At 36.8% G+C, this 26,906-nt stretch overlaps 1 protein-coding gene across 4 annotated transcripts; it reads right to left on the reverse strand.

Moving 5' to 3' along the window:
- Positions 1-1,082: 1,082 nt before the first annotated feature.
- LOC127452067 (target of Myb1 membrane trafficking protein-like) lies at positions 1,083-26,606 on the reverse strand. Of its 4 annotated transcripts, XR_007899195.1 has the most exons (17): positions 26,442-26,606; positions 21,695-21,779; positions 21,139-21,217; positions 20,613-20,762; positions 20,321-20,455; positions 17,543-17,647; positions 16,952-17,068; positions 13,571-13,704; positions 11,444-11,483; positions 11,193-11,328; positions 11,034-11,085; positions 8,522-8,588; positions 8,268-8,336; positions 6,035-6,094; positions 5,535-5,565; positions 2,860-4,418; positions 1,083-2,448 (listed from the first exon to the last, which is right to left on the reverse strand). XR_007899195.1 is itself a non-coding variant. In XM_051717239.1 (16 exons), exons 1-16 carry the CDS (start codon positions 26,491-26,493, stop codon positions 4,324-4,326), a joined length of 1,407 nt encoding a protein of 468 aa, XP_051573199.1. In that variant the 5' UTR covers positions 26,494-26,606; the 3' UTR covers positions 1,083-4,323. The 4 variants fall into 4 exon arrangements, 2 of the variants coding, with proteins under 2 accessions (XP_051573199.1, XP_051573201.1); XM_051717239.1 differs by having other exon boundaries at positions 1,083-4,418; XM_051717241.1 differs by lacking the exon at positions 8,268-8,336 and having other exon boundaries at positions 1,083-4,418; positions 26,442-26,605.
- Positions 26,607-26,906: the final 300 nt, after the last annotated feature.

Raw genomic sequence — 26,906 nt, forward strand, 5'->3', positions numbered from 1 at the left:
TGGAAAGATGTAGATGTGATATTGGGCTATTGCTCCTTGCTGGAGATCAAAAGGTGAGGCTACAAGTAGCCTTGGAATGCAGACTGGTAGAGCTATTTTCCCAGCTACCATGTCTCTTGAAACTTTTCATGTCTTGTCACGAGTCATACGCTTTGACAACAGGGAGACAAGAGTTCACAGGAGAGAACATGACAAACTGGCAGCCATAAGGGATGTTTGGGATAGATGGGTTCAGCAACTGCACCTCTTCTATAACCCATATCCCTATGCCCCTTTGGAAATGTTCTGTTTGAAAAAAGTTCTGTGTTTGTCTTAGGTAACAGTAATATGTGCCTGTTATTTTTTCACTAGCACTAGGGAACAGAGGCTGTGTCTGGCTGCCCTGTTGCCTGGAGGATACTGTAAATTTGCACATAGTTAGTATGCCTAGTTGGTGAGTGTGTGGAAAAAAGCACTTGCATTTGGCTTTTTTTGTCAAATATATATATATATTTCTATATACCGTTTTTTTTTTTAAATTATTATTATTTTGTGTAATCAAAAGTTATATGGTTATTTTTAGATGTACTTTTTTCTGAAACATGCCCTTGAAATTGCATTAAATTTACATTTGGCTGTCCTGTTGCCCAGACGATATGTATATACTGTAAATTTGCACATAGTTAGTTTGCCTGGTTAGTGAGTGTGTAGTAAAAAAAGCACTTTTGCATTTACTTAATATTTCTTTTTTTAAAAACAATGATATCTGACCGGGGTTAGATTGACCCCAAACAAAATTAATGTTACTATTTTGAAAAAAAAAACAAAAAAAAAAACCAAAAAAAAAAACAAACAAACAAAAAAATATTCTATGATTTTTTTTTTTTCAAAAAAAATGGATATTTATATTTATTCAATAACATATATAGAACATATACCGCTATCTTTTTTCATTATTTTGTGTAAATTAAGAAATGATATGGTTATTTCTGTATTTAGCTGCTTTTCTGAAATGCACATTCCTACTTCAGTAAATGTTCAGAGTTAATGATACACTTATTTCTATTCTTTTATCAGTTCAATAAACTCAGAATAAATGGAAAGGAACATTTAAGCAGGAAAAAAAGGTTTATTTCATAATTATAATTATCATTTTCACACTTTAATCATTGGGGTAACAGTGATCCCAAACAACGAGGAAGTGAAGCAAATCTCAACAGAACATAAGGGTTAAATATAGATCGGTTTCTCAACAACACTTATCATATCACTTCAGAAGACATAGATTTAACCACTGGAGTCGTATGGATTACGTTTATGCTGCTTTTATGTATTTTTTGGAGCTTCAAAGTTTTGGTCACCATTCACTTGTATTGTATGGACCTACAGAGCTGAGACATTCTTCTAAAAATCCTCATTTGTGTTCTGCAGAAGAAAGAAAGTCATACACATCTGGGATGGCATGGGGGTGAGTGAATAATGAGAGAATTTTCATTTTTGGGGTGAACAATTACTTTTAAATGGCCAGCAATGACAATGAGTTATGTAAAGTTATATATCTTCACTTTTTTGTTTAAGAGCTTTGAATACAGCCTCAAAGGTGAGTAAACATGGGTTATGTTAGTTTGCTGATATTTAGTTTTTAAAGCAATTACTCTTTAGGGCTACAGAATTTAGATAGCAATTTATTAAATATTAGGTAGCCACATACTGGAGACACGCTTTCATGCTCTTTCTCACACTACCCAAGTAAATCTCACACACAATACAATGTAAAGTAAATAAAGCATAGCTACACATCTGCTCAAAACACACAAAGAGCTATTTAGTGAACTTAGCATTTTTACTTTGTCAAACAGTGCTGTTCTAGGAGCTATTGAGTAGGCCAGGGGGGTTTAAACTTTTTTGATGCCAAGGACCCCCTGTGTAAGAGTAGTAAACATGATATTATAAAGACTTCTTGTTTGCTAAATTAAATAATTGGCTTTGATATTGTCATTGAACTAAAGCCTAAAGAAATGTAAATATTATCTGGAAAATATTTACTTCTTAAGTTGATCATCTTTCTAATGCTGGAGTAATCTAAAAAATGTTGTAATAAAAATAATATTTAATTTTAAATATTTATATTTACTGTGCAAAGCACTTTATAAAGAAATGTTTTAAAGTACACAATAAATATTGTTTTAAAGCAGCTTTACAGAGAATAGTGAATTACAACCCTTATTTATTACAAATAAGATTTTATTTCCATAACATATATGCAATTACATGGCTTATTATTTATTACTATGTCTGTCAATACATTAAAATAATCCTGATTAAACTAGTTATTTCTGAATTAAACTGTGTCAACATTTTTACACCTTTTCTCTGAATTGTTTTGCAGACCCCCTAGCACCCCCCTGTGGGTCCCTGGACCAGTTTGAAAACCCATGGAGAAGGCTATGTCATCAAATTCTCTCTTTCCTGAAAAGAAAATCAGATTTGTAATAACTGAAGCTTGAGTGTAATGACAGATAAATAGATTACTGGCTGTATCTACAGTACATGATTGACTTCCTGAAAAAAGTAATTTGAAGGTACTTTTAAGTGGGATTTCCCCAAATAGTGAATTTATATAGGGCTTAATTTGGAACATTGGAAATCGTTTTTTAAAAATAGATCTACATTTGTCACGTGAGCCATAATTTCACCGTCTCAATTATTATTTGTAAAGGAGGTTATACTGTAAACTATTCAGTTGGCAGTCGATGTTAAAGTGCTCGACGTTTCTCAAAAAAAGTAACTTCTGTGTCCTGTAAAATGTAGCCCAATAGTTTGCCACTTGCCCCACCGCACACAGTAAAACATAGGGCACTTCTGTTCGTGCACACTTACCTTTCAGAGTGTATAAATGGTGGGTAGAGTGTGGTATAAAAGAAATGATAGTTGCAGCATTTTTATGCATGTCGATGCATGTGTAGTTGCATTAATGAAGTATTGCACTAGAAGGCGACACATGCAAATGGGCTTCATGTCTTCAACACTGTCAATAGGCCTTTGCTGAAAATACATTTTAATAGAATAACTTACATAATACATTACTTATTTACTTTGTGCATTGTATCCCTAATAAGAGATGCTTCCCCCCCCCCCCCTTCCAAATAACCTTTATTTTACTGTAACATAACCCCTTGAATGAATTGTTAAGGGGTTTTAAAGAATTATTACAAACACAAACATTACTCCTGTCAGTAGCCTGCAAAAAATATGTAACCTAAGAACATTACATTTCACACTTTTCTCACTGTTAAACCACCTCATTCAAAACCGTAATAAATTTAGTGTAAATAAATACAACAGCTTTAAAGGGATAGTGCACCTAAAAATGAAAATTCTCTCATTTACTCACCCTCATGCCATCACAGATGTGAACAACTTTTTTCTTCTTCTGCAGAACACAAATGATGATGTTTAGAAGAATATTTCAGATCTGTTGGTCCATACAATGCAGGTGAATGGTGACCAGCACTTTGAAGGTCCAAAAAGCATATAAAGACAGCATAAAAGAAATCCATAAGACTCCAGTGGTTGAATCCATGTCTTCAGAAGCAACATAAGTGTGGGTGAGAAACATCAATATTTAAGTGCTTTTTTACTATACATTCTCCTCCCCGCCCTGTATGTGGCAATATGCACAAATAATGCAAAACGGCAAACACAAAACAAGAACCAGAAAGTGGAGATTTATAGTAAAGTACTTCAATATTTATCTGTTTTTCACCCACACCTATCACATCACTACTGAAGACATGGATTTAACCACTGGATTATGCTGTCTTTATGTGCTTTTGGAGCTTCACATTTCTGGCCACCATTCACCTGCATTGTATGGACCAACAGAGCTGAAATATTCTTCTAAAAATCTTCATTTCTGTTCAGCAGAAGAAAGAAAGTCATACACATCTGGGATGGCATGAGGGTGAGTAAACAATGAGAGAATTTACATTTTTGGTTGAACTACCCCTTAAAGCTCACCAATCAAGATCTTTAATAAAGATCAATAATAAGTTCTTCATTCTTCACCATGAGGGCCATTCTCCATTATTTTAAGTGTTTTCGGTACCACAGCAATTAGTGTCTAGTTATAAAACACATTTCATAAGATACATGTGCAAAATCATAACTAGTGTAATATTAGTTTGATAAAGAGACAGAACATGGTTAGGGGATGAACCAAAAATACTATAAACAAACTGATAAGTAAGCAAATGGATGTGAACGGAAAATATGTGCGATATACAATATTGGACAATGTTAACAGGTTAATTGTTGTTCTAGAGATGTAAATCCAGTACAGAGCTATGGTTGCGAACGGCTGGGGTCATGTGGAGATGTCGTTACTGACGGAAGACGATCAGCTGCTTTTGCTCTTTCTGCAAGAAACTTGTCAAACTCTAAAAGAGAGAGAGAGAGAGAGAGAGAGAGAGAGAGAGAGATTGAGATTTTCAGATGTAGATGTCTCTCACAGATTTTGGTAAGTTAGCCACTTGTGTGCAGAAGAAGAACTTAGTAAATGTGTGAATGTAATCTTAGAGTATATGCTAAGTTATTTATAGCAAAACTATGGAGTTTTCTTTTGAACCATCACTGAATGACCTCTTCAGCTCTGTGGACCCTCTGGCGGGTCCAAAAGCGGGCGCCATGTCATGACAAAAGTTTACGCGTAAAATGTTCAGTTAGAATCACTTCTGCATTTATGTTACATAAAATAACAAAATAAGGCCTGAAAACTTCCCCGTCGAAAAAAGCACCACCTAAAGTTCATGTGGTAGAAATATTAATATGAATATAAAAGTCTTTCAAATAGCACTTATTATATCTCATTGACTGTACAGTTTATTTTGTTGCCGTAATACCACAGTTTGAAAGATTTTTAAAAGAATCACATAGTGAAATATGATTTCTGTAAGACATCAAATACAAACGTCTCATTTATGTGCCGATCACTGCTGCTGTAAGCCCCAAATAGCTAAAAACTTTATATCTGCTCTTACCTACGGTGGTTTTCTAAAAATGAGCCATTTTTTACTTTTCTGTGAGCTTGCTTGTGTAAATAATCCAGTGTTATATTTTAGATGTCCAGAGCAAAAAGCATGCTAAACAAGTCATTGGAAATATATGTTATTGACTATTGATGATATAATGGAGCAAAGGGGCGGATCTCAGCTTTCTAATGACGCCTAGATTGAATTTCTAGTCCACTCAGAGGCCAAGATATTCGACGAAACAATGGAGGTGGTGCACGAACTGAAAATTAGACTGAATGTCTGTGGACGAGCACATCTTTGAGGGCTAAAATGCGTTAGAGCGCCACCTTCATTTCAGATCACATTTTGTGACGGAAGGTGATAGAGGTACTTCCTAGTTCTAAAAAATTAAACAAATTTTTGGCAATTAGTCCACAGTATGTGTTAATTGTGAGCTTTTAAATTTGTGTGAAAATTGCAGGTGGCAACCAAAAATGCAGCACAGCTGAAGAGGCTAAAATTCTGTAACTAGAGGAGTTGTACCTTCACTTGTCACTCCCTCAGAGTCATCTTCCTGCATCACAAAGGCAGAACAAACAAGAAACACATTTATTAAATGTTAATGCTTCCACTTTGTAAAAATCAGCCATATGCAAATGTTACAGTTCACTTAATTCTAATACATTAACCGGACCCACATAATATTAGGTGTCTTTAACGACCATGTACTTTTGCGCATTTGATTCAACCTCAACCTCAGTAGCAACAAATGTGAATCTTGTGATAATTTTGCAGAACAGCATGTAGTTACACAATAAGTGCATTGTATTGCATTAATTTTAATGTTAGTACATGGTAGTTAAAGATACCTAATATAAAGTGGGAACCATTAAAGAATACTCAGTGTTTAAAGACAACATGCAATCAAAATTTAAATTTGCTGACTTAAATCGCTATCGTTAAAAATAAATTCCCCAAAGGAAAAAAATGAATGGGATTTTTGCTTCTGGAACTAGACTGTTGCATTTTATTGAGTAACTCACATCATCCACGTCAAGCCATTGCTCAATATCATCCATCACTTCACTCTGATCGACTGGGATCTGACAGCAGAAGAAACACGTTAGTTTACAAATGTTTTTTAGTGAAGCACAACTACCAGTTCCAAACCCCACCTGTTAGTTTGTTATTACTCATGAGATCAGAGAAAGGCCTTGAGGTTTGAAAGTAGGTAGCTCTGTAAAATAAGGCTGTAAGGATCCAGACCTGAGAAAACTAAACCAGAGGTTCTCAACTGGTGGGTAGCAACACAAAAATCAGTCAAAAGAAAAAAAAAAAGATAAATGCAAATTTCAAAAATGCAACTGAGTATATAATCATGCATAGCAAAATAAATACAGTGGCAAAAAAAAAAAGTTTATGAACCCTTTGGAATTAGATGGTTTTCTACATTAATTGGTCATAAAATGTGATCTCATCTTCATCAAATAGACAAAGACAATGTGCTTAAGCTAACAACACACAAACAATTATAATCTTTTTTATGTCTTTATTGATCACATCCCGTTAAACACACCCTTAATAACTAGTCTATCGTACTTAATATAATAACCTCAACCAAGTGTTTCTGGTAGCAGCAGATTAGACCTGCACAACGTTCAGAAGGAATTTTGGACCATTCCTCCTTACAGAACTGCTTCAGCTCAGCCATATTCTTAGGATGTCTGGTGTGAACGGCTCTTTTCAGGTCATTCCACAGAATCTCTATTGGGTTAAAGTCTGGGCTCTGACTGGGCCACTCCAAAAGATGGATATTCTTTTTTTTTTTTAAAGCCATTCTGTAGTGGATTTACTTTGATGTTTCAAGTCATTGTCCTGCTGCATCACCCAACTTCTACTGAGCTTCAGATGGCACTCAGTCACCCTGACACACCCACCCAAATGTCAGGGGCACAGCAATATTTTTGTTGGAAAGCAGCGGCTTCCTTCGTGGTGTCCTGCCATGGACACCATGCCTGCTTAATGTTTTCTCTATAGTAGACTCATGAACAGAGATGTTAACCAGTTCCAATGATTCCTTCAAGTCTTTATCTGTCACTCTAGGGTTCTTTTTACCTTGTTGAGCATTGTGCGGTGTGACCTTTGAGTCATATTGGCTGGACGGGAGAGTAGCCACAGTACTTAATCATCTCCATTTATAGACAATTTGTCTAACTGTGGACAGATGAATATCTAAGCTCTTCAAGATAAAAAGCAACAATTCTTGATTGTAGGTCTTCTGAGATCTCTTTTTTGTGAGGAATGCACCACATCAGCAGATGCTTCTTTTAAATAGCAAACTCAAAATGTTTGAGTGCTTTTTATAAGTCTAGGCAGCTTTAACCCACACCTCCAATCTCGATTCATTAATTGGATGCCCGGTTTGCCAACTCCTGACTAATTAGCTTTTGGTGATGTCATTAGCCTAGAGGTTTACTTACTTTTTCCACAGCACTGTGAATGTTTAATGGGATGTGTTCAATAAAGACTAATTCCAAAAGCTTCACATACTTTTTCTTGCCACTGTAGTAACTTTTAAAAGGGAGGCGTTTTGCTGTTCCTTTTTGGTGCAAATTAAATCTGTCACTTGGTAGAATCCAGCTAAATTAGGTAGATGGCAACATGGACAGGTTGCCTGACATGCATAGCTTTGTTTATGGTTTTCGAGGATTTTCAAAGATTCGAGGGCAAGGTAAAAAGACAGAAATAAATACGAGCCAGACTACAATAAACAGAGTTTAAACATAGTTTGTACCAGCCACAATGTTTCCTGTGCAGTGAATTATTGCCTAAAGATTTTAATTTTAATTTAGTTATAAATGTAATTATTTTTATTTAATATAATAGTAATACATTTCAATGTTTGATTTTAGGAACATTTTTATTTTTATTTTATTTTAGAGTTAACATTAAATTGACACAATTACTACAATTACAATTGTGGTTCTGTGTTGGGTTGCCACTTGATGTAAAATCCAATGTAAAATCTGGGTCCTGAAGCTAAACCAGTTGAGAACCACTAAAATAAACACCAAACCGTCCCAAAGAACGTTCAGTAAAGCTCCTCAAAACATGCAGGCAACAGGGCAACACAAAGAAAGAGGAATGTCACAGCATTCACCAAGGAATAAAAAATGATTCACATTCTGATGGAAACAAAATGCAGATTTGAAAATTCATAAACTCAGCCAATGGCACGTCACAATGCAAACTATCTCATCAGCCATTCAGACCCACCATTCCCTTTTCAACCATCCAAAGAAATTGAGGTGAGCTGCTGAGGGAGGTGGAGTCTACAGTTTCATCCTTAACATAGACAGACAACCTTTATAAATATTTAACACATGTACAAACACATACTAAATGCTGTTCCAAAGGACATACACACATAATGGATGTTGTTCTCTCGAAATACAAATAGATGTCATTAGCAAGCTCCATTTCAAACATGATATCCTTCTTTTAGGATTAAATAATTCAGAAATGCTTACCGCTCCAATATCCTGTTGCTTTCTTAGTGTAGTAGCCAGTCCCCCAAGTGCTGAAGAGTTTTCTGGACTGTCAACAAATCACACAAAAACTTTATTAGCCCTTCTATTGTCTAAGGGTAATTTGTGACATGGGACAGGTAAAGGGCACATTATAAATACTGCATTGTTTTTGGGAATGGAACCAAATGATGTGACTTTGTCAAGACCATAAAAAAATACAATGAAAAAGAAAATGTATTTTTGTATATAACTGTTTAAGAGAAATAACAATTCAAAAACAAATTGTTCCTTCCATTGTCTTTACCGGTCTATTTTGACCCGTATGGGAAGAACCAGTTGTGACCTTTCAACTTCGGACTTTCTGGATGTTATCCAGCTTTAAATCGTTTTTTGAACATCTTCGAATAAAACATGACCTTAAAATGTTCTCCAATTAAGCTGTTAGCCCCATACTGTTCTCTAGCTCCCCCACCTGTTCTACTGGGTATTGCATCTTTCCCACAAATTGCATACTTTCCTATCAAACGGGGTATGTGCACACATGCACGTGTTCACACACACAAAGAGAGTATCCCAAAGAACGTTCAGTAAAGCTCCTCAAAACATGCAGGCAACATGTTTTGAGGAGTTCTAACAGGAAATATGTTAGGAAATATGTTTACTTACATGGTTTTATAGGGTACAATGGGGCTAAAGGCCTCCCCAAAGAACTATTTCAGCACCTTCCTAAACCTCTGTAACACTGCAACAAATTGTTTGACATTACTAGGAAGGAATGGATTTGTTGCAATGGACGTGTAAAGTGGGCCTATTTGACTAATGGAAAAGGCCATTTTAATTTCTTTAATTTCTAATCTTTTTTCCCTATCATTATACACTTTGGGACCTCAATTAAACTGATTATCATTAAGGGGGGTCTTTATTCCCGTTGTACACTAACCACCTGAGACCCGAGTGTGACTGCTGTGTGCATTTTCATTTTCCCTTTTTGATTTGTAACTAGTAGCACCAAATAAACATGCAAAAACTTTAACAAAAGTTGATGGCAACATATGTGGACAGCAGGAGCAAGCTGTGAAATTTAAAATAACAGAAAGTCAGATTTGTTTATGTTTCTAGGACTGCTGGTTATTCATGTTTTTGAGACGTTACAGACATTACATAATTTGCATAATTAATTCTGATTCAAAGTAATGGCCAGCATCATCCAATTACTGCCAACCATGTTAAAATAAACCATGGTCCCATGTCTGCCAAACATGTTGAGTCATCCAAACATCATCTGCAGCCTGAAACTGAACTTTTGGACAGATTTTAGGAGTGAATGCACTTAGCTGCTGTAGAGCCGAGGAGGGCGGGGCCGGGTTGGAATGACGCACGCCCGGTCCCCAATCAGCCTGATGGGGTGCGCGAGGGATAAAGGCGGCCGGGGACAACAGTTCGAGAGAGAGAGAATTACAGGCAGCTGTACTGTGTGTGTTTATGGTTGTGTGTTTTTGTTTAAGTTGTTCATTAAATTATTATTTAAGTTGTCAAGCCGGTTCTCGCCGCCTCCTTTCCTCGAACCCCCCTTACAGCTGCATAGAAAGCTAAAGGATGTCCCCTTGCTCCCTATGTAGTGAATGACTTAACCTCCAGTGTGCTGTCTGTCTGCACTGGTCTCAGAACAGTACGAAAAGCACCTTATTTTCATCCTAACTCCATATAAAGCCTCTGAAAGCAAAATTTTTCAGCTTTTGGATGAACCCATTGATTCTCGATGTGAAAATGCACAATGAATATAGGAATGCATTTACTAATGTTAATGAATAGAACCATATTGTACAGTGATAAAATAAAATAGAACAAAATATAAATTAAAATGAAGTGAAATGACCCACAGATGTGTTAATGTTGAAAGTTATTCAAAACATTAATTTCTCATGAATTATTTTTCTACTTTTGAGCAAATAATGTCCCAAAATCCTTGTGGACATCATGTTTATCAGTGCGCTTCTGTGAAAAAAATGAATACATTTTTTAAACTGGCATATCAAAACAAACTAGAGACGCTACTTTTTACACCCAAACAGGTTTCAATTAAAATATTTAAAGAGGTTTCTTACCAAAAGACACTTTTGTTTTCTTTGCACACATAAAAGCGCTTCACGGAAATCAACTTCTTGTTGCTGTGTCATATGACTCAGTGCGGCAGAAGTTTAACCCTAAAATGACAGTCTAGAGTGTTGTGAACAGTATTCAGTCGGTTTAAATGAATTTAAATGATGCGTTGCATATAGCGAAGCCAAAATACAACATCCACGCATGTGGACGCGGGGTTGCATGAGGCTAATCAAGAAGTTATGGTTTTCAATACGGGACAAAAATGAACCGAAGGATAAAAAGAAGGTACAGTTGCTTAAGAGAATAGGAGGGATTTTAAAGGCACTTTCTAAAATGTATCCCTGTTACTATTTCCCATTCATTTTAACAATGACACATACAGTATATGCTGCCTTTATAGGACTATTACCTTTTTTGCAACGAGCTGCTTTTATTAACTTTGAAGTCATCTTCCTTTGTGCCTGTAGCAAATTATAAAATCACAATTAAATATTATTAGCTACGAATATTAATATTTGAATAAAACTTGAGCAGAAATGATAAAAAAATAAGGAAAAGTGACACTTACTCAACCCTGCCATCTGATTGGACAGTGTGTTGACTGTTGATTGGCTAATTGCACTATGAGCAGTATATGCTGCCTTAGACTGGTTAGGAGATTCCAAAGCAGCACCCAAGTCAATGAGGTTTGCGTAAGCTGGGCTCTGAAGTAAAACAATGAAATGTAATGCACATACAGTATACAGCATAAATGAATCAAGTAAAGAACCAACCATTGATCATTATAGTGTATTTAACATTAAATATATGCATTCTTACAGATTCTGCATTGCTCTGTCTGTTGAGATGTCTTTCAAATCTAAACAAGAGAGAAGTTGGGTAACACTAGTGAGACAAGTATTTAAATTAATCTTATGTAAGTTGTTTGACATCTCAGTGCTGTGACATTATTATAAATTAGCTCTCCTGTCATAGATCTGATGTTTCCTAATATTTGTCTTTATCCATAAAAAAAAAATGCATGAAATGACCCCTTACAAATTATTGTTTATTTATTGATTGTTTACTTTATTCAAAATAAAATTTACACCATACAGTATATTATGTTATGGTGAATAAGGGGTAAAAACTGTGCACATTAATTCACCCTTTTTTTACAAGACATGTATGCCTTGTAGGTTCCCTTGTGCATTAATTAAATGAGCATTTACACACAAAGTATTCACTGACGCTCACAACACATGTACAGTGCATCCGTAAAGTATTCACAGCGCTTCACTTTTTCCACATTTTGTTAAGTTACAGCCTTATTCCAAAATGGATTAAATTAATTATTTTCTTCAAAATTCTACAAACAATACCCCATAATGACAACATGAAAGAAGTTTGTTTGAAATCTTTGCAAATGTATTAAAAAAAAAATAATAATAAATAATAATAAAAATAAAAATAAAATCACATGTACATAAGTATTCACAGCCTTTGCTCAATACTTTGTTGAAGCACCTTTGGCACCAATTACAGCCTCAAGTCTTTTTGAGTATGATGCTACAAGCTTGGCACACCTATTTTTGGTCAGTTTCTCCCATTCTTCTTTGCAGGACCTCTCAAGCTCCATCAGGTTGGATGGGGAGCGTCGGTGCACAGCCATTTTCAGATCTCTCCAGAGATGTTCAATCGGGTTCAAGTCTGGGCTCTGGCTGGGCCACTCAAGGACATTCACAGAGTTGTCCCGTAGCTACTCCTTTGTTATCTTGGCTGTGTGCTTAGGGTCGTTGTCCTGTTGGAAGATGAACCTTCGCCCCAGTCTGAGGTCCAGAGCGCTCTGGAGCAGGTTTTCATCAAGGATGTCTCTGTACATTGCTGCATTCATCTTTCCCTCGATCCTGACTAGTCTCCCAATTCCTGCCGCTGAAAAACATCCCCACAGCATGATGCTGCCACCACCATGCTTCACTGTAGGGATGGTATTGGCCAGGTGATGAGCGGCGCCTGGTTTCCTCCAGACATGACACTTGCCATTCAGGCCAAAGAGTTCAATCTTTGTTTCTCATGGTCCGAGAGTCCTTCAGGTGCCTTTTGACAAACTCCAGGCGGGCTGTCATGTGGCTTTTACTGAGGAGTGGCTTCCGTCTGGCCACTCTACCATACAGGCCTGATTGGTGGAGTGCTGCAGAGATGGTTGTTCTTCTGGAAGGTTTTCCTCTCTCCACAGAGAAATGCTGGAGCTCTGTCAGAGTGACCATCGGGTTCTTGGTCACCTCCCTGACTAAGGCCCTTCTCCCCCGATCGCTCAGTTTGGCCAGGCGGCCAGCTCTAGGAAGAGTCTTAGTGGTTCCAAACTTCTTCCATTTACGGATGATGGAGGCCACTGTGCTCATTGGGACTTTCAATGCTGCAGAAATTTTTCTGTACCCTTCCCCAGATCTGTGCCTCGATACAATCCTGTCTCGGAAATCTACAGACAGTTCCTTGGACTTCATGGCTTGGTTTGTGCACTGACATGCACTGTTAACTGTGGGACCTTATATAGACAGGTGTGTGCCTTTCCAAATCATGTCCAATCAACTGAATTTACCACAGGTGGACTCCAATCAAGTTATAGAAACATCTCAAGGATGATCAGTGGAAACAGGATGCACCTGAGCTCAATTTTGAGTGTCATGGCAAAGGCTGTGAATACTTATGTACATGTGATTTTTTCTGTTTTTTTTTATTTTTAATACATTTGCAAAGATTTCAAACAAACTAATTTCATGTTGTCATTATGGGGTATTGTTTGTAGAATTTTGAGGAAAATAATGAATTTAATCCATTTTGGAATAAGGCTGTAACATAACAAAATGTGGAAAAAGTGAAGCGCTGTGAATACTTTCCGGATGCACTGTAGGTTTCATGTGATTCATCATGGCATTAGACCATCAAAGAGATGATTTTGACTCTAACCTGTGATATTGTGCAAAGGTAGTGTTCATATCATCATTGACCATCAGTAAGTGCTCTGTAAGTTTTTCATCGGTCAGTCTGGGTATGAGGTCCACCATTCGGCCTTGCATATCTTTGCACATGGAGTAGAGCTGCTACTGACCAGAAGAGAGAAGGTGAGTAGAGAGAAAAAAGGACAGCTGTATGCAACAATTTGTTACATTTATGGATTGAATATCATCATTTCGTTAAAGGGATAATTCACCCAAAAATGAAAATTCTGTCATTATTTACTCACACTCATACTGTTCCAAACCCGCATGACTTTCTTTCTTAGGCTGAACACAAAAGTAGATGTAAGGCAGAATATTAACCTCAGTCACCATGCACTTTCATTAACGATATAAAAACATTAACGCAGTTAATCATGCCCATGACCTGTACTTAAATTCTGTAATAAGGAATGGTCCAACCATCAGTGCAATTCAAGCTTGACCAATGAGTGTAACAGGCAGCAGAGCCTTCACAGACATGCTTTTTCACTCAAAGAATGCAGGGATCTTGAGATGCGTTTTTCAACGTTTCAAACTGTTTATTTACATATCATCCAAAAAAATATGACTAGAGGTGCTGAAAACTAGTGAGATGTGACACAACCAAAGTCAGATGTTCCAAAAGCATCAGTCTGATGCATGAGTACATAGACCATCAATAAAAAATACAGCAGATGGAAGTAGGCCAATAATTGGGTTATGTTCAATAAGATGGAACAAACAATATTTACTCTAAAGCCACTTTTTGTTGCCACAATATACAGGTGCATCTCAATAAATTAGAATGTCGTGGAAAAGTTCATTTATTTCAGTAATTCAACTCAAATTGTGAAACTCGTGTATTAAATAAATTCAATGCACACAGACTGAAGTAGTTTAAGTCTTTGGTTCTTTTAATTGTGATGATTTTGGCTCACATTTAACAAAAACCCACCAATTCACTATCTCAAAAAATTAGAATACATCATAAGACCAATAAAAAAAACATTTTTAGTGAATTGTTGGCCTTCTGGAAAGTATGTTCATTTACTGTATATGTACTCAATACTTGGTAGGGGCTCCTTTTGCTTTAATTACTGCCTCAATTCGGCGTGGCATGGAGGTGATCAGTTTGTGGCACTGCTGAGGTGGTATGGAAGCCCAGGTTTCTTTGACAGTGGCCTTCAGCTCATCTGCATTTTTTGGTCTCTTGTTTCTCATTTTCCTCTTGACAATACCCCATAGATTCTCTATGGGGTTCAGGTCTGGTGAGTTTGCTGGCCAGTCAAGCACACCAACACCATGGTCATTTAACCAACTTTTGGTGCTTTTGGCAGTGTGGGTAGGTGCCAAATCCTGCTGGAAAATGAAATCAGCATCTTTAAAAAGCTGGTCAGCAGAAGGAAGCCTGAAGTGCTCCAAAATTTCTTGGTAAACGGGTGCAGTGACTTTGGTTTTCAAAAAACACAATGGACCAACACCAGCAGATGACATTGCACCCCAAATCATCACAGACTGTGGAAACTTAACACTGGACTTCAAGCAACTTGGGCTATGAGCTTCTCCACCCTTCCTCCAGACTCTAGGACCTTGGTTTCCAAATGAAATACAAAACTTGCTCTCATCTGAAAAGAGGACTTTGGACCACTGGGCAACAGTCCAGTTCTTCTTCTCCTTAGCCCAGGTAAGATGCCTCTGACGTTGTCTGTGGTTCAGGAGTGGCTTTACAAGAGGAATACAACAACTGTAGCCAAATTCCTTGACATGTCTGTGTGTGGTGGCTCTTGATGCCTTGACCCCAGCCTTAGTCCATTCCATATGAAGTTCACCCAAATTCTTGAATCGATTTTGCTTGACAATCATAAGGCTGCGGTTCTCTCGGTTGGTTGTGCATCTTTTTCTTCCACACTTTTTTCCTTCCACTCAACTTTCTGTTAACATGCTTGGATACAGCACTCTGTGAATAGCCAGCTTCTTTGGCAATGAATGTTTGTGGCTTACCCTCCTTGTGAAGGGTGTCAATGATTGTCTTCTGGACAACTGTCAGATCAGCAGTCTTCCCCATGATTGTGTAGCCTAGTGAACCAAACTGAGAGACCATTTTGAAGGCTCAGGAAACCTTTGCAGGTGTTTTGAGTTGATTAGCTGATTGGCATGTCACCATATTCTAATTTTTTGAGATAGTGAATTGGTGGGTTTTTGTTAAATGTGAGCCAAAATCATCACAATTAAAAGAACCAAAGACTTAAACTACTTCAGTCTGTGTGCATTGAATTTATTTAATACACGAGTTTCACAATTTGAGTTGAATTACTGAAATCAGTGAACTTTTCCACGACATTCTAATTTATTGAGATGCACCTGTATATACATTAGAGCTGTAAGTATTAACGAGTTAATGCATGTGATAATTTTAAAAGGTTTAACGCGTTATTTTTTATTAATTGCGATTAAAGCATTTACCGTTAATACAGCATAAAAACTGGTGTGAAGGGCGGAACCTTTGTAATGTGTGTACCCGTAGTCTTCACTTCACAACACACATACACAACAGCGCTCTCCTGTCAGTGATAAAATGATGGAGAAAAGACCTCTAACACTATTAGATATACAAAACAAGCCCAGGTGGGATACTTGTGATAGAAATCAAGTATTTTTCAGCCTATTCAAACTCCCACTTAGACTTTGGGAAACATTTAATGTTACTTGAATTTATGCAATTTTAGTGCATTTCTATCTTAATACTGTGGAAGGCTTTGTTTGGAAAATGTTAATAAAGTATTATATTGTTACATATTGTTTTGTTTTCTTCCCTAAGATTGAAATAAATCATTTTGACAGGAAAAGATGTATATACTGTGTCAAATTTCGGCACTTACAAAATATGCGATTAATTGCAATTAACTACAAAAAATTATGTGATCAATCGTGATTAAATTTTTTTTACTGACTGACAGCACTAATACATACAGTATATACAATGTATTTGAATTCTGAATTATAATATTTATTACATATATTATTTTTATTTGAAATATTATAATCTAAATTACCTTTATTTGGGGGCATTTCTCAGTAAATATTGATGTGGGATTAATTGTGATTAATTCTATTATTTAGTCAGCACATCATGCAATTTATTTGATTAAAAATTGTAATCGATTGACAGCCCTAAATGAAAGTGAATAGTCTACTTTTGTGTTCCATGGAAAAAGAAAGTCATATGGGTTTGGAACAGCATGAGGGTTAGAAAATGATGACAGCATTTTCATTTTTGGGTCAACTGTCTCTTTAAAAACAAATATGGGTGTACGTTCTGTAGAAAGATAGTGTGTGTTTGTGTACACATGTTGGGGGGTGCGATTCCAACCTGCAGCAGTTCTGTGTCGGACTGCTGAACGCTTCCGGGTTCCATCTGTGACATCATATCTGACATCACCGAAAGATTATTTTGTACCACCTCCAGTTCGGCCTTCAACTGCTTACTCTGAAACACAGCCACTTGTTGAATCCATCAGTACCAATCAACAATAAATGGTAAATACCACTTCTCAGACCTAAACTATTAGTCAAAATTTGGACACACCTACTCATTCTATATTTTTGCCATTTTCCACATTTAAGTCATCAAAACTATAAAATGACACAAATGGAAGTATGTTCTACTAATCAAAACTTTGAAATTAGTTTTGTTTGTCTACTAAACTAATTTCAAGTATTTAAGCATAAGCCTTTAGATCAGAATGTTTTTGCAATTTATTCAAGTGCAAGTCTAAATTTTCACAGTTCCACAATAAAATTCTATATTATGCAAGTTAAAATTTTAATTTGCAACATCAACGCCCTCTGACTGGTTTCTCTTTTTTTGGTCTGGTTAGCCAAAGGCATGTTGTTCATACCTTAAATCCAAAATGTTACAGCCCTACACACCCTTTAGTCTGCAATACTGTGTGTGTTTTACCTGTTGAGGTGACAATGTGAGGGTAGTCTCTGTATTCTGTGGCTGTGTGGCTTTGACTGAGTGCTGTTCTGCATGTGCTGTTACCGGAGACATGGTGTCAATGCTCTGTTGGAGTCAATCATTCATAAATTAATAAATAAAACCAAAGCAGGGGACAAAGACATAAATCATATTTCATACAAGCACTCTTGAGTGAATCTATAAAGATAGTTTTGTTTGCCACCACAATACCATAGTTACTACATTTATTAGTGGTTGCCCTTGCAAGAACCACTATTATTATTGCTCATAGTTAGAGTTAAGGATTTAAACCAACCGCCAACAATAAGGCTGGGTCTGAATATGCATACTTCCCTACTAAATAGTATGCCAAAAACAGTATGCCAGTGAAGTAGAGTGTCTGAATCCTCAGTATTCATAAAAGACTAGGTGGGAAGTGACCTACAAATTTGGGCAAGATTCTGAAGTGCAAATCGACTGGACACTGGATAAAAAAAATAATTAAAAAAAACGGTGAGTCGAGCGGCTCAAGAAAGTTGTTCCTTGTGCTTAAATTGTGCTTGTTTGAGTACATAATTTTTGCGGTTGTTGTTACTAAGTCATATATTTGGGTCACAAAACAATGCCCATGTTCCAAGATGAAGTATGTCCGGGAATGTATTGATACTACTCACCTGTATACCTAAAGAACGTACTTTTTCAACATGATCACATGGGAAGTCGGCATGTTGTTTCCGAGAGTTCTAATACTCTATGATTGGTAACGTTATGCTGACACTCTAAAAAGTGCCATCTCCCATCAGACATTTCTGCATCGGCTCCGGAGTGTTTACCTTCCCCTGTGGCATAACCGGAAGAGTATTGCGTCAGACGCGTCGAAGACCCGTGTTCGGATCCCGCGTTGACACCTGGAAGTAATCGATGTTGCGTTTTTCTCTCTAACATTACATTTTTACACCATTGATGGTTAGATTTAGGTTTGGGTTGGGTTTGCTCTTTAAAGTATTACTGCCAGTACAGCTGAAAACAACATGCTTTTGGCACCCCTCCGTGGACATTACACCTGAAAATTGAGCTCAAGTGTACCCATAAGCCCAACAACACATTCCACTTTGGCCACTGGGGGCAGTGTTTCGAATTTCAGTAAGCACAGATTGATTTAAGCGGATAAAAAGTAAAGGCACAGTCACACATACCTTTGCATGGCGAAATTCTGCATGCAAAATACAGTCATCTGATTGGGAATCCGCGCTGATCATGAATTTCACGTGATGGACTTCCGGTGGCTAAGCATGGAGTTCAAGTTTGGTAAAATTTGCGGTGAACTTTCAGACAATGACAAGGATATAATTTTAGCTGTGAGTTTCTTTTGAACTTCACTCTGCCAGAGGAAGAAGAGCAGCAACAAAAAGAGGCTGCTTGGCAGTTATTTTTTTGGTGATTTCACATACGCTCAGCATCCCCCCACACCGTTTTAGCCCACGGTATTTCGCCGTGCATAGGTTTGTGTGACAGCGCCTAAAACCTACTGTTTCCGATTTTCACATGCATACTTTTCTAAGTGATCAGATTTATGATGTTTATCTGCCAGACAATAACACAGCCAATAAACTAGAGCTATACTGTATCTAGGGATCAAAATATCATACAAACTTGGGGCTGGGCTCTTTCGACTTAGGTCTATGGGGACTAACGTCCGGTTCTGAAGCGCTCAAAATGCTCAAGCATCCTGTAATCGCTTAACGAGAAGTGATGAAAACCCTATTTGGCCCTGTAAGCAACTACCTAGAAACCATCCAGAACACGCTAGCATTGTGGCAGTGAATTTTCACAGGCTTTCACTACTCAAATGTAAGTTTAGTTGTTACTACAATAAAACTGTGATCATTTGGTATTAGCTACCACTGTTATCTGAAGGAAATCCATTTTTATTTATTATTGTTTTACAGTAGACAATAATTGTAATATTCATGGTATTTTGGTTGAAATTATGGTTACCATGTTACATATTTGTGATGGTCTTTACTGTCATTCAAAGGTGAACATTGACACAATTACTCAAAAGAGTGCCCGCCAACTTTTTTAGCTGTTTTGGTTTTTGTACATATTTTCCCCTTTCATTTTTTCCATAGGGTTTTAATGAAATCCTTCATGAAAGAGTTCTAAGTCATGAACCAAAACAACCAAATCTGAGGTAAATTTAAACATGACTTGAAGCAGTATATGAAAATTGGACAAAAAGACAAAGGTACAAGACTGTGTACTTAACATCTTTCATGAGACAATGAGCTACAATCCCATGAAGCACTGCAAATGACGTAATCGAATTACAAACGATAGAAAAACATAAAACTATTGATTTAAAGTTGTTTGAGATGGGGAGCGTATGGAGACCAAATTGATTGTGTAAACTGCAGTGTGTCATGGAAGTGGGCGATCACTTCAGAGCTCTTTTGCTGTGGTTTGTTGATTTTCTCTTTTAGGATCATGGGTAGTGTAGTTCTTCACCAGAAATTACGGTATTAAACACAGTTTAAAAAATGAAGTTGAAATGACGCAGACTGATGGCTTCAACAGAAGCATATACCATCAATTAACAACCTCAGAGCTCACTGTATGTCTGTCTTTAAAGTTTTATAAGATATTGTTTAAAGTCAGTTTGCCTATGGAGAAACTGAATGGGATTTTTCTTCCGGAACCAGACTGTTGCAGTCTATTGCTCTAAAAACAATGAATCAAACATTATTGGTTCATGTGTATTTGAATGTGCACAAGTACCCTTTCAGGAGTGTGAATAGGCGAATATCCATTCAGTTCTGTCATGGGAAACTCCACGCCTTTCCTCCTGAGATCCTCATACACGGTCACAACACCCGTCAGATCTGGACAACTACGAAAGGCATCAGACCATGCCTAGTGAGAGCACAAGATAGAATTAGACAACAGACACACCCTGTGCTTTGTCTGAATACTCCACACATCAGCATACAGGCAAAAATATAAACCACATAAAATATGTTTATTCTGAGCACCAGTTGACCTGACAAAAGGACTTATTTGTTTTTTGGACCTGTATCATGCTCAGCACTCTGTCCTGAAGAATCATTGGAGGATTGTTTTTAGGCAGGAGGGTCTGGACTAAAACATTTTCCACAAAGTCTCTGGTGGAAATGTAGACGTGAAATTTGTGGCCGCAGTTCTTAACACAGGCCTCCAGTACCTGCAGCAAAACCAAAGGGTTAATGTAAGGATGGACTTGCATAATACTCCAAAGCCTTGCCTTGCTTTCATTGTTTGTACAAACAGATAGTCCTGCCCCAAATGCACACCACTGGTTGAGCCAATGTTGCTGTGTCAGACTGGTCAGGATGCTCAAACAAATAGAGCAATGTTTTGATTGTCTTTACACTTTTATGGAAATTAACCTGTGAATGGCTCACTTATAGTAGTCTCTACATATTACACTGGGATAGGAGAAATTATTTCAACATAGAATAAATTACACTTCAGCTTTAACAAATGTAATATGTGCTTTTACAATTATGTAACAAGATAGATATGGAATTGGTGATGTTGACAATAGGTTTGACACTTACACTCAAAGCTAGCATAACCTCTTTAAAATTCCTATTTCCCAAAATCCTCTTCTTTATTGCTCTGACTGCATCTTTAGGCCTACAAACAGAATAGCAACAAGAAAGTTGAAATGTTATACAAACTAGAAGCTCAAAACAAAATCAAAAGTTGCATAAATCGATATTTAGATTTACAGTATCCCCTAAATAGTATTTGGACACTTAATCTACACTTAAATGTATTGAATGCCATATTGCATTAGACAAAATGTGAAAGAACATTTTTCAAGTAAAAACTGTATCAAAAAGATATTTGTTAGGTTTTAATTTACAAGGCAAAAGAATGCTCAAAATGAAGTAGAAAAAGTATTTGAACACTTATCTGGTTGTCAAATGCTAGTGGAACATGTTCATATATAGATTCACTAAAATTACCTTGGGAACGGTTGATTAAAAGTAGGCAAAGTAAATTGTTTGCAGATGCCAGTTCGTTTGATATTTTGTTATCTAATACAATAATTCAATACATTCGATTGCCATGGCTGTATAAACACACATCGGCCCTCAGCATACATACCCATCCTCTGTTTCGTTGACTATATCGCAGATCTCCATGTTGAGGCCCCAGTCTTCTGATGGGAGAGAAGAACTGGTGGCATGTTCTGAGCGAGAGACCAAACAACAATCAGACACACAAAAAGGGCTATTTTTTCAAAGAATGCAATGACACTGGTAGAAAATAATGGCGATGACATCCATATCTTTGCTTATTCACACCTGAACAAAATGGAGAAACACAGATCTACCCCAAAACAAATAGGCTAATAAAGATATTCAGGGCTAATTGCAAAAATAATTCTCAAATTACATTCCATCACAATATACAGATCTGAAATGTAGGTGGGTCTCTAATGCATTTTGGCCCTCACAGATGTGCTCGTCCATAGACGTTCAGTCTAATTTTCAGTTCAAGCACCACCCTTGTTGTTTCATTGAATACTGTAGCCTCTGAGTGGACTAGAAGCTCAATATATGTGTCATTAGAAAGCTGAAATCCTCCCCTTTGCGATGATATAAAATATTTTACCATCAATAGTCGAAACCATATTTTCTGATGATTTGTTTAGCATGCTTTTCCTTCTGGATGGCATATTTTGTTCTGGACATTTAAGATATAACATTTGATTATTCAGCCAAGCAAGCTCACAAACAAATAAACAATGGCTCATTTTTTAGAGAACTTCCTAAAGTTAGAGCAGATACAAAGTTTTTAGCTATTTGGGGCTTACATCAGCAGTTATCAGAGCATAAAAGAAACTATTTGTTTTTGATGACTAAGAAATCATATTAATTTTTGCAATTCTTTTGAAAGTCTTTGAACTGTGGTATTAGGGGAACAAAATAAACTGTACAGACACATTCTTGAGAATGAGAGATATTTGATATATGAATTCTCCATTTATGTGCTATGTGAAGGACTTTTATTTTTAAATAAATATTTCTACCTCATTACTAATTTTCAATGCGAATGATTTTAGGCCTTATTTTGTTCTTTTATGTAACAAAAATGCAGAAGTGATGGTTATCTCTGAAAAGTTCAGATTCTAAGCTTTCAAATGATACCTCATATGTACTTATGTATACAGAGACTTTAACATTTAACGGTAAACCTTTTCATGATATAGCACCCCATTTTGAGTTCATCTTAGACTTAATGTGTTGTTTTTCCATGTTGTTCATAGAAATGCGCTATTTTGGGGCCCCCACATCAATGCTGGGGCCCTAGGCGAACATCTATATGGCCTGTAGGATGGGCAAATATTCATGTAGCTTTATGAACCACTGTGGCAAGCTTAGAAGTATTGCAAGCCTTTTTGACATTTAATTATGTACAGGATATAAATGATAGATATCTACAGTTTTCAAAATTCAATTTTCACAAGTTAAAACGTTAATACATAAAATCAGCAATGTAATTACTGCTAGTGAAAATGCTATTTTTTTTATTCAAGTGATTAGGTTTGCACTAGTAAAAATGTTAATTCTTGATATAAAAAATTATGTTATTACTCGTGGAAATTCCTTAAAAATTCTTGACATCAAAAATGGAACTTTAACTAGTAAAAGCCATAATTTCTGATAACTGTAACTGCATTTTCACTATTTTATTTTTTTTTTGGGGGGGGGGATTTTCTCTCCTTTTCTCCTCAATTTGGCATGCCCAATTCCCAATGCGCTCTAAGTCCTCGTTGTGGTGTAGTGACTCGCCTGATGACAAATCTCAGTTGCCTCCACATCTGAGACATTCAACCCGCGCATCTTATCACGTGGCTTGTTGAGCGTGTTACCGCGGAGACCTAGCGCATATGGAGGCCCACGCACAACTCACCACGCGCCCCACCGAGAGCGAGAACCACATTACAGCGACCACGAGGAGGTTACCCCAACGTGACTCTACCCTTCCTAGCAACCGGGCCAATTGGTTGCTTAGGAAGCCTGACTGGAGTCACTCAGCACGCCCTGGAGCATTTTCACAAATAGAATTTCACAATGATCTGTCATTTACTCAAAATGTTAAAAACACAATTACAGATAATTTATTTCTTACTATTTTAAATTCCAAAAACACATATCAGCTATGTACTTTTTTACTACTAAAAACAATATATTTTTTAATAAATAATTTCAGGCTGAAATAAATACACTTTAATTTAATTTGTCTTTCACTCGTGACAATGTTAACATCAGATTTCTGTAATGTGATTGTAACTAGTAAGAAAGATCTTTTAATATATCTCTAAATACTCTAAAGTATTGACATCTGAAATCAATTTCCAAATATTTGAAATACCAAATCTAACATGCTGACATACATTTACAGGTATGAAAAATTTGCGTTTTCAACAGTTGGAATTCATTTGTTGACATCAGGAATGGATGTGTACTAGTAAGTACTTATTGACAGCATTATTGTTATTGCTTTTTTGAATAAGAGTGAATGACATATCATTGTGAAATTGCAGTTACAGGTATCAAAAATTCTGCTTTTAAAAAGAAAAAAAATTTACTAGTTGAAATTCCATTTTTGACATCAAGAATTATTTCCGTGATATCCCCGATTCCCTCCCTAACTAATTGCTGCGTGCGGCCTGTTTAAATGAGATTTTAGTTGCAATAACAATATTAAGAAAACAAAGACGACGCCACTTGAAAGCGATGGAAAATGCCCTCAATAGTTTGTTGAGTAATGATGTCATTTTAAATAACATTTTACAAGAGCAAAATCTAAAAATTGCCACTTTCAATAGTAGTAATCATCGGCGTCACCAGGTCATTTTTGGGGCTTCAGCCCCGAATGTTTTGACTGTAGCCCTGAATGTAATTTTAAATGTAGGCTATGCAATAATATTGCTACATGAGCCCCCCCCCCTGCTCCCGCTAAGCCCCGAACCTCCTCAAGTCCTAGAAACGCCCCTGGTAGTAATACTATTCCCGATAACAATTATTAGCATTTTAACTAATTATAAAAATAATACGTTTTAAAAAATTCAGCGCCTTTCCCACAGTGGGCTCATGGTCGTTTAACTAGTGAAAAATTCCAATTTGCACGATTAAATGTCAAAAGGGCTTGCAATAAACAAGTACTGTTCCTTATCACTATAATCATTTGTAAACACATCATTAACTTTAGAATGATCTTACTTTTGGTATTCAAACAACATACAATCACATACACCTAGTGTACAAACAAAAGCACTGATTTGGCTGTCATTGCTATCTTACCCATTAGCGGTGTGGTTTATGTCTCCACAACAATAATGTTGAGTTACAAGCACTGAACTTATGTTGACATAATATTAATAACACCACCGTAGAATTCTTATAATTACAGTAATTTATTATGGATTACAGAAATCCCACCAACATTTGTAACTTTGGTACAGCTTTGGTACACTTGTTAAGACTCGCTGTGATTAACATGACTGACTTTTACACGACTTGCTGTTTTTGTTTACAATGCTCGGCATCTGGGCAGGGAAAACAGGCTTTTCAACAGTATAAAAGGGCAAGTCCCATCATTACACTGCCTGTGTCATTGTATAATGTGACTAATAACTTTTGTTATAAAGGAATAGTTCACACACACACAAAAAAATGATATGATTATTTACTCAACCGTTCAAAATATCTGCATGTGGCTGAGCGACATGAGGGTGAGTCAATAATGACAGAACTAGTCCTTGTAAGTTTATTCAGGCTAAATAAACTTATGTTTATCGAAAGCAGTAGGGATAGCAATCTGGAATGAGCAGAACATTGTGTAAATGATTTTAGATGTTTGTCATAATAAGGGTGTTTAGCTGGGGCAAACAGTCCCAGTCCCTCCCAAACTAATTGCTGCGTGCGGCCTATTTAGATGAGATTTTAGTTGCAATAACACTATTAAGAAAACAAAGAAGACGCCACTTGAAAGCGACGGAAAATGTCCTCAATAGTGCGTTTCTGAGCGAAAACAAGTGTGTTCTGGAATGAGTTTTACTGGGCTTAATCTAGTTTAAATAGTCCTTTTCTAAATAAGCAAAAAAACAAAACAAACAAACAAAAAGGGTCACAACGTTATTAGGGTGCATTGAGACCTGAAACTTCCTAACAAACCCCTTGTCCCGCCTTCCTTTATTACTATTTGACGATAGCGATTGATTGACACGCATTTACTCCAATCATGAGTACGGTAAGGGAATTTGAGCCCGCCTTCGACATTTGATTGAACGAACGAGGTGTCACTCAAATTTAATCGCGCCTTTGCCGTCATATTTAATAAAATTATGTATACAGGTTCATATTTATCCTCTAAGTAAATTAGCAATAAATATAAAGGAACATCTGTTAAATTCTAAGTACATATAAAGTAGCTGTATTCGTTATTAAGGTACATAACTTCCTAACAAACCTCTGGTCCCGCCTTCCTTTATTACTATTTGTAGATAGCGTTTGATTGACACGCAATTAGTCCAATCATGAGTACGGTAAGGGGCCTTTGAGCCCGCCTTCGATCTTGGATTGCACGAACGAGATGTCAATCCAATTTAATCGTATCCTTTGCTGTCATTATTGATTAAATGATGCATACGTCGTGTTCACATTTTTCTTGTAAATAAATAAGTCCACAAATATAAAGGCAGGTTTGTTCAATTCGATGTAAATATTACTTAGTCGTATCCAAAACATCAAGTTCAAGTATACTTCAAGTTCAAGTGTGCTGAATTGATGCTCGCGGTAACGCGTTCGTTTGATTCATTAATCGCGTACAGAGTGATACTCACCTATAAGCTGACCCACGGGTGTAGAAAAGGGGTTTCCTATGAAGAACTCCATCCTCCGAGAGAGTCTCCCGCACCGAGCAGTGCTTCTTCGGGCTGATCAGCTGGAGAGCTAAAACAAACTTAACACATTACATCATCTCTTAAAGTGACAGCAGCACAATAAGAATGGGGCTTTCCTTAGCAGGAAAACGTCTCCGGTTACACATGTAACCTCGGTTCCCTGAGATGAAGGGAACGAGACATTGCTGTAAGCACTATGGGGAACGATATCCCATCATGCCCCATGACATCACACTCCCAGAGTTATAACACTAAATAGAGATGTTCATAAGGAGTCACAGTTCACAGGCCGATGACTCATAAGTCATATTTAAGCGTATATGAATAGTCCCACATGGCGGACGCTAGATGGAAACTAATGTAGTTTGGGATCTATATGAACCATATAGATACACACAGTGTGGT

The sequence above is a fragment of the Myxocyprinus asiaticus genome, chromosome 14 (genome assembly GCF_019703515.2).
Source record: "Myxocyprinus asiaticus isolate MX2 ecotype Aquarium Trade chromosome 14, UBuf_Myxa_2, whole genome shotgun sequence".
NCBI lineage: Eukaryota > Metazoa > Chordata > Actinopteri > Cypriniformes > Catostomidae > Myxocyprinus > Myxocyprinus asiaticus.

Bases quoted from the DNA above. Each gene is read 5' to 3' on its own strand.
- LOC127452067 (XM_051717239.1), bottom strand. From the start codon at position 26,493: ATGGAGTTCTTCATAGGAAACCCCTTTTCTACACCCGTGGGTCAGCTT. The intron at 13,705-16,951 runs GTTGGAATCGCA...TCTGGTCAGTAG, and splicing joins CCGACACAGAACTGCTGCAG to CAGCTCTACTCCATGTGCAA. The intron at 11,329-11,443 runs GTAAGAATGCAT...GTTTTACTTCAG, and splicing joins GACAGAGCAATGCAGAATCT to AGCCCAGCTTACGCAAACCT.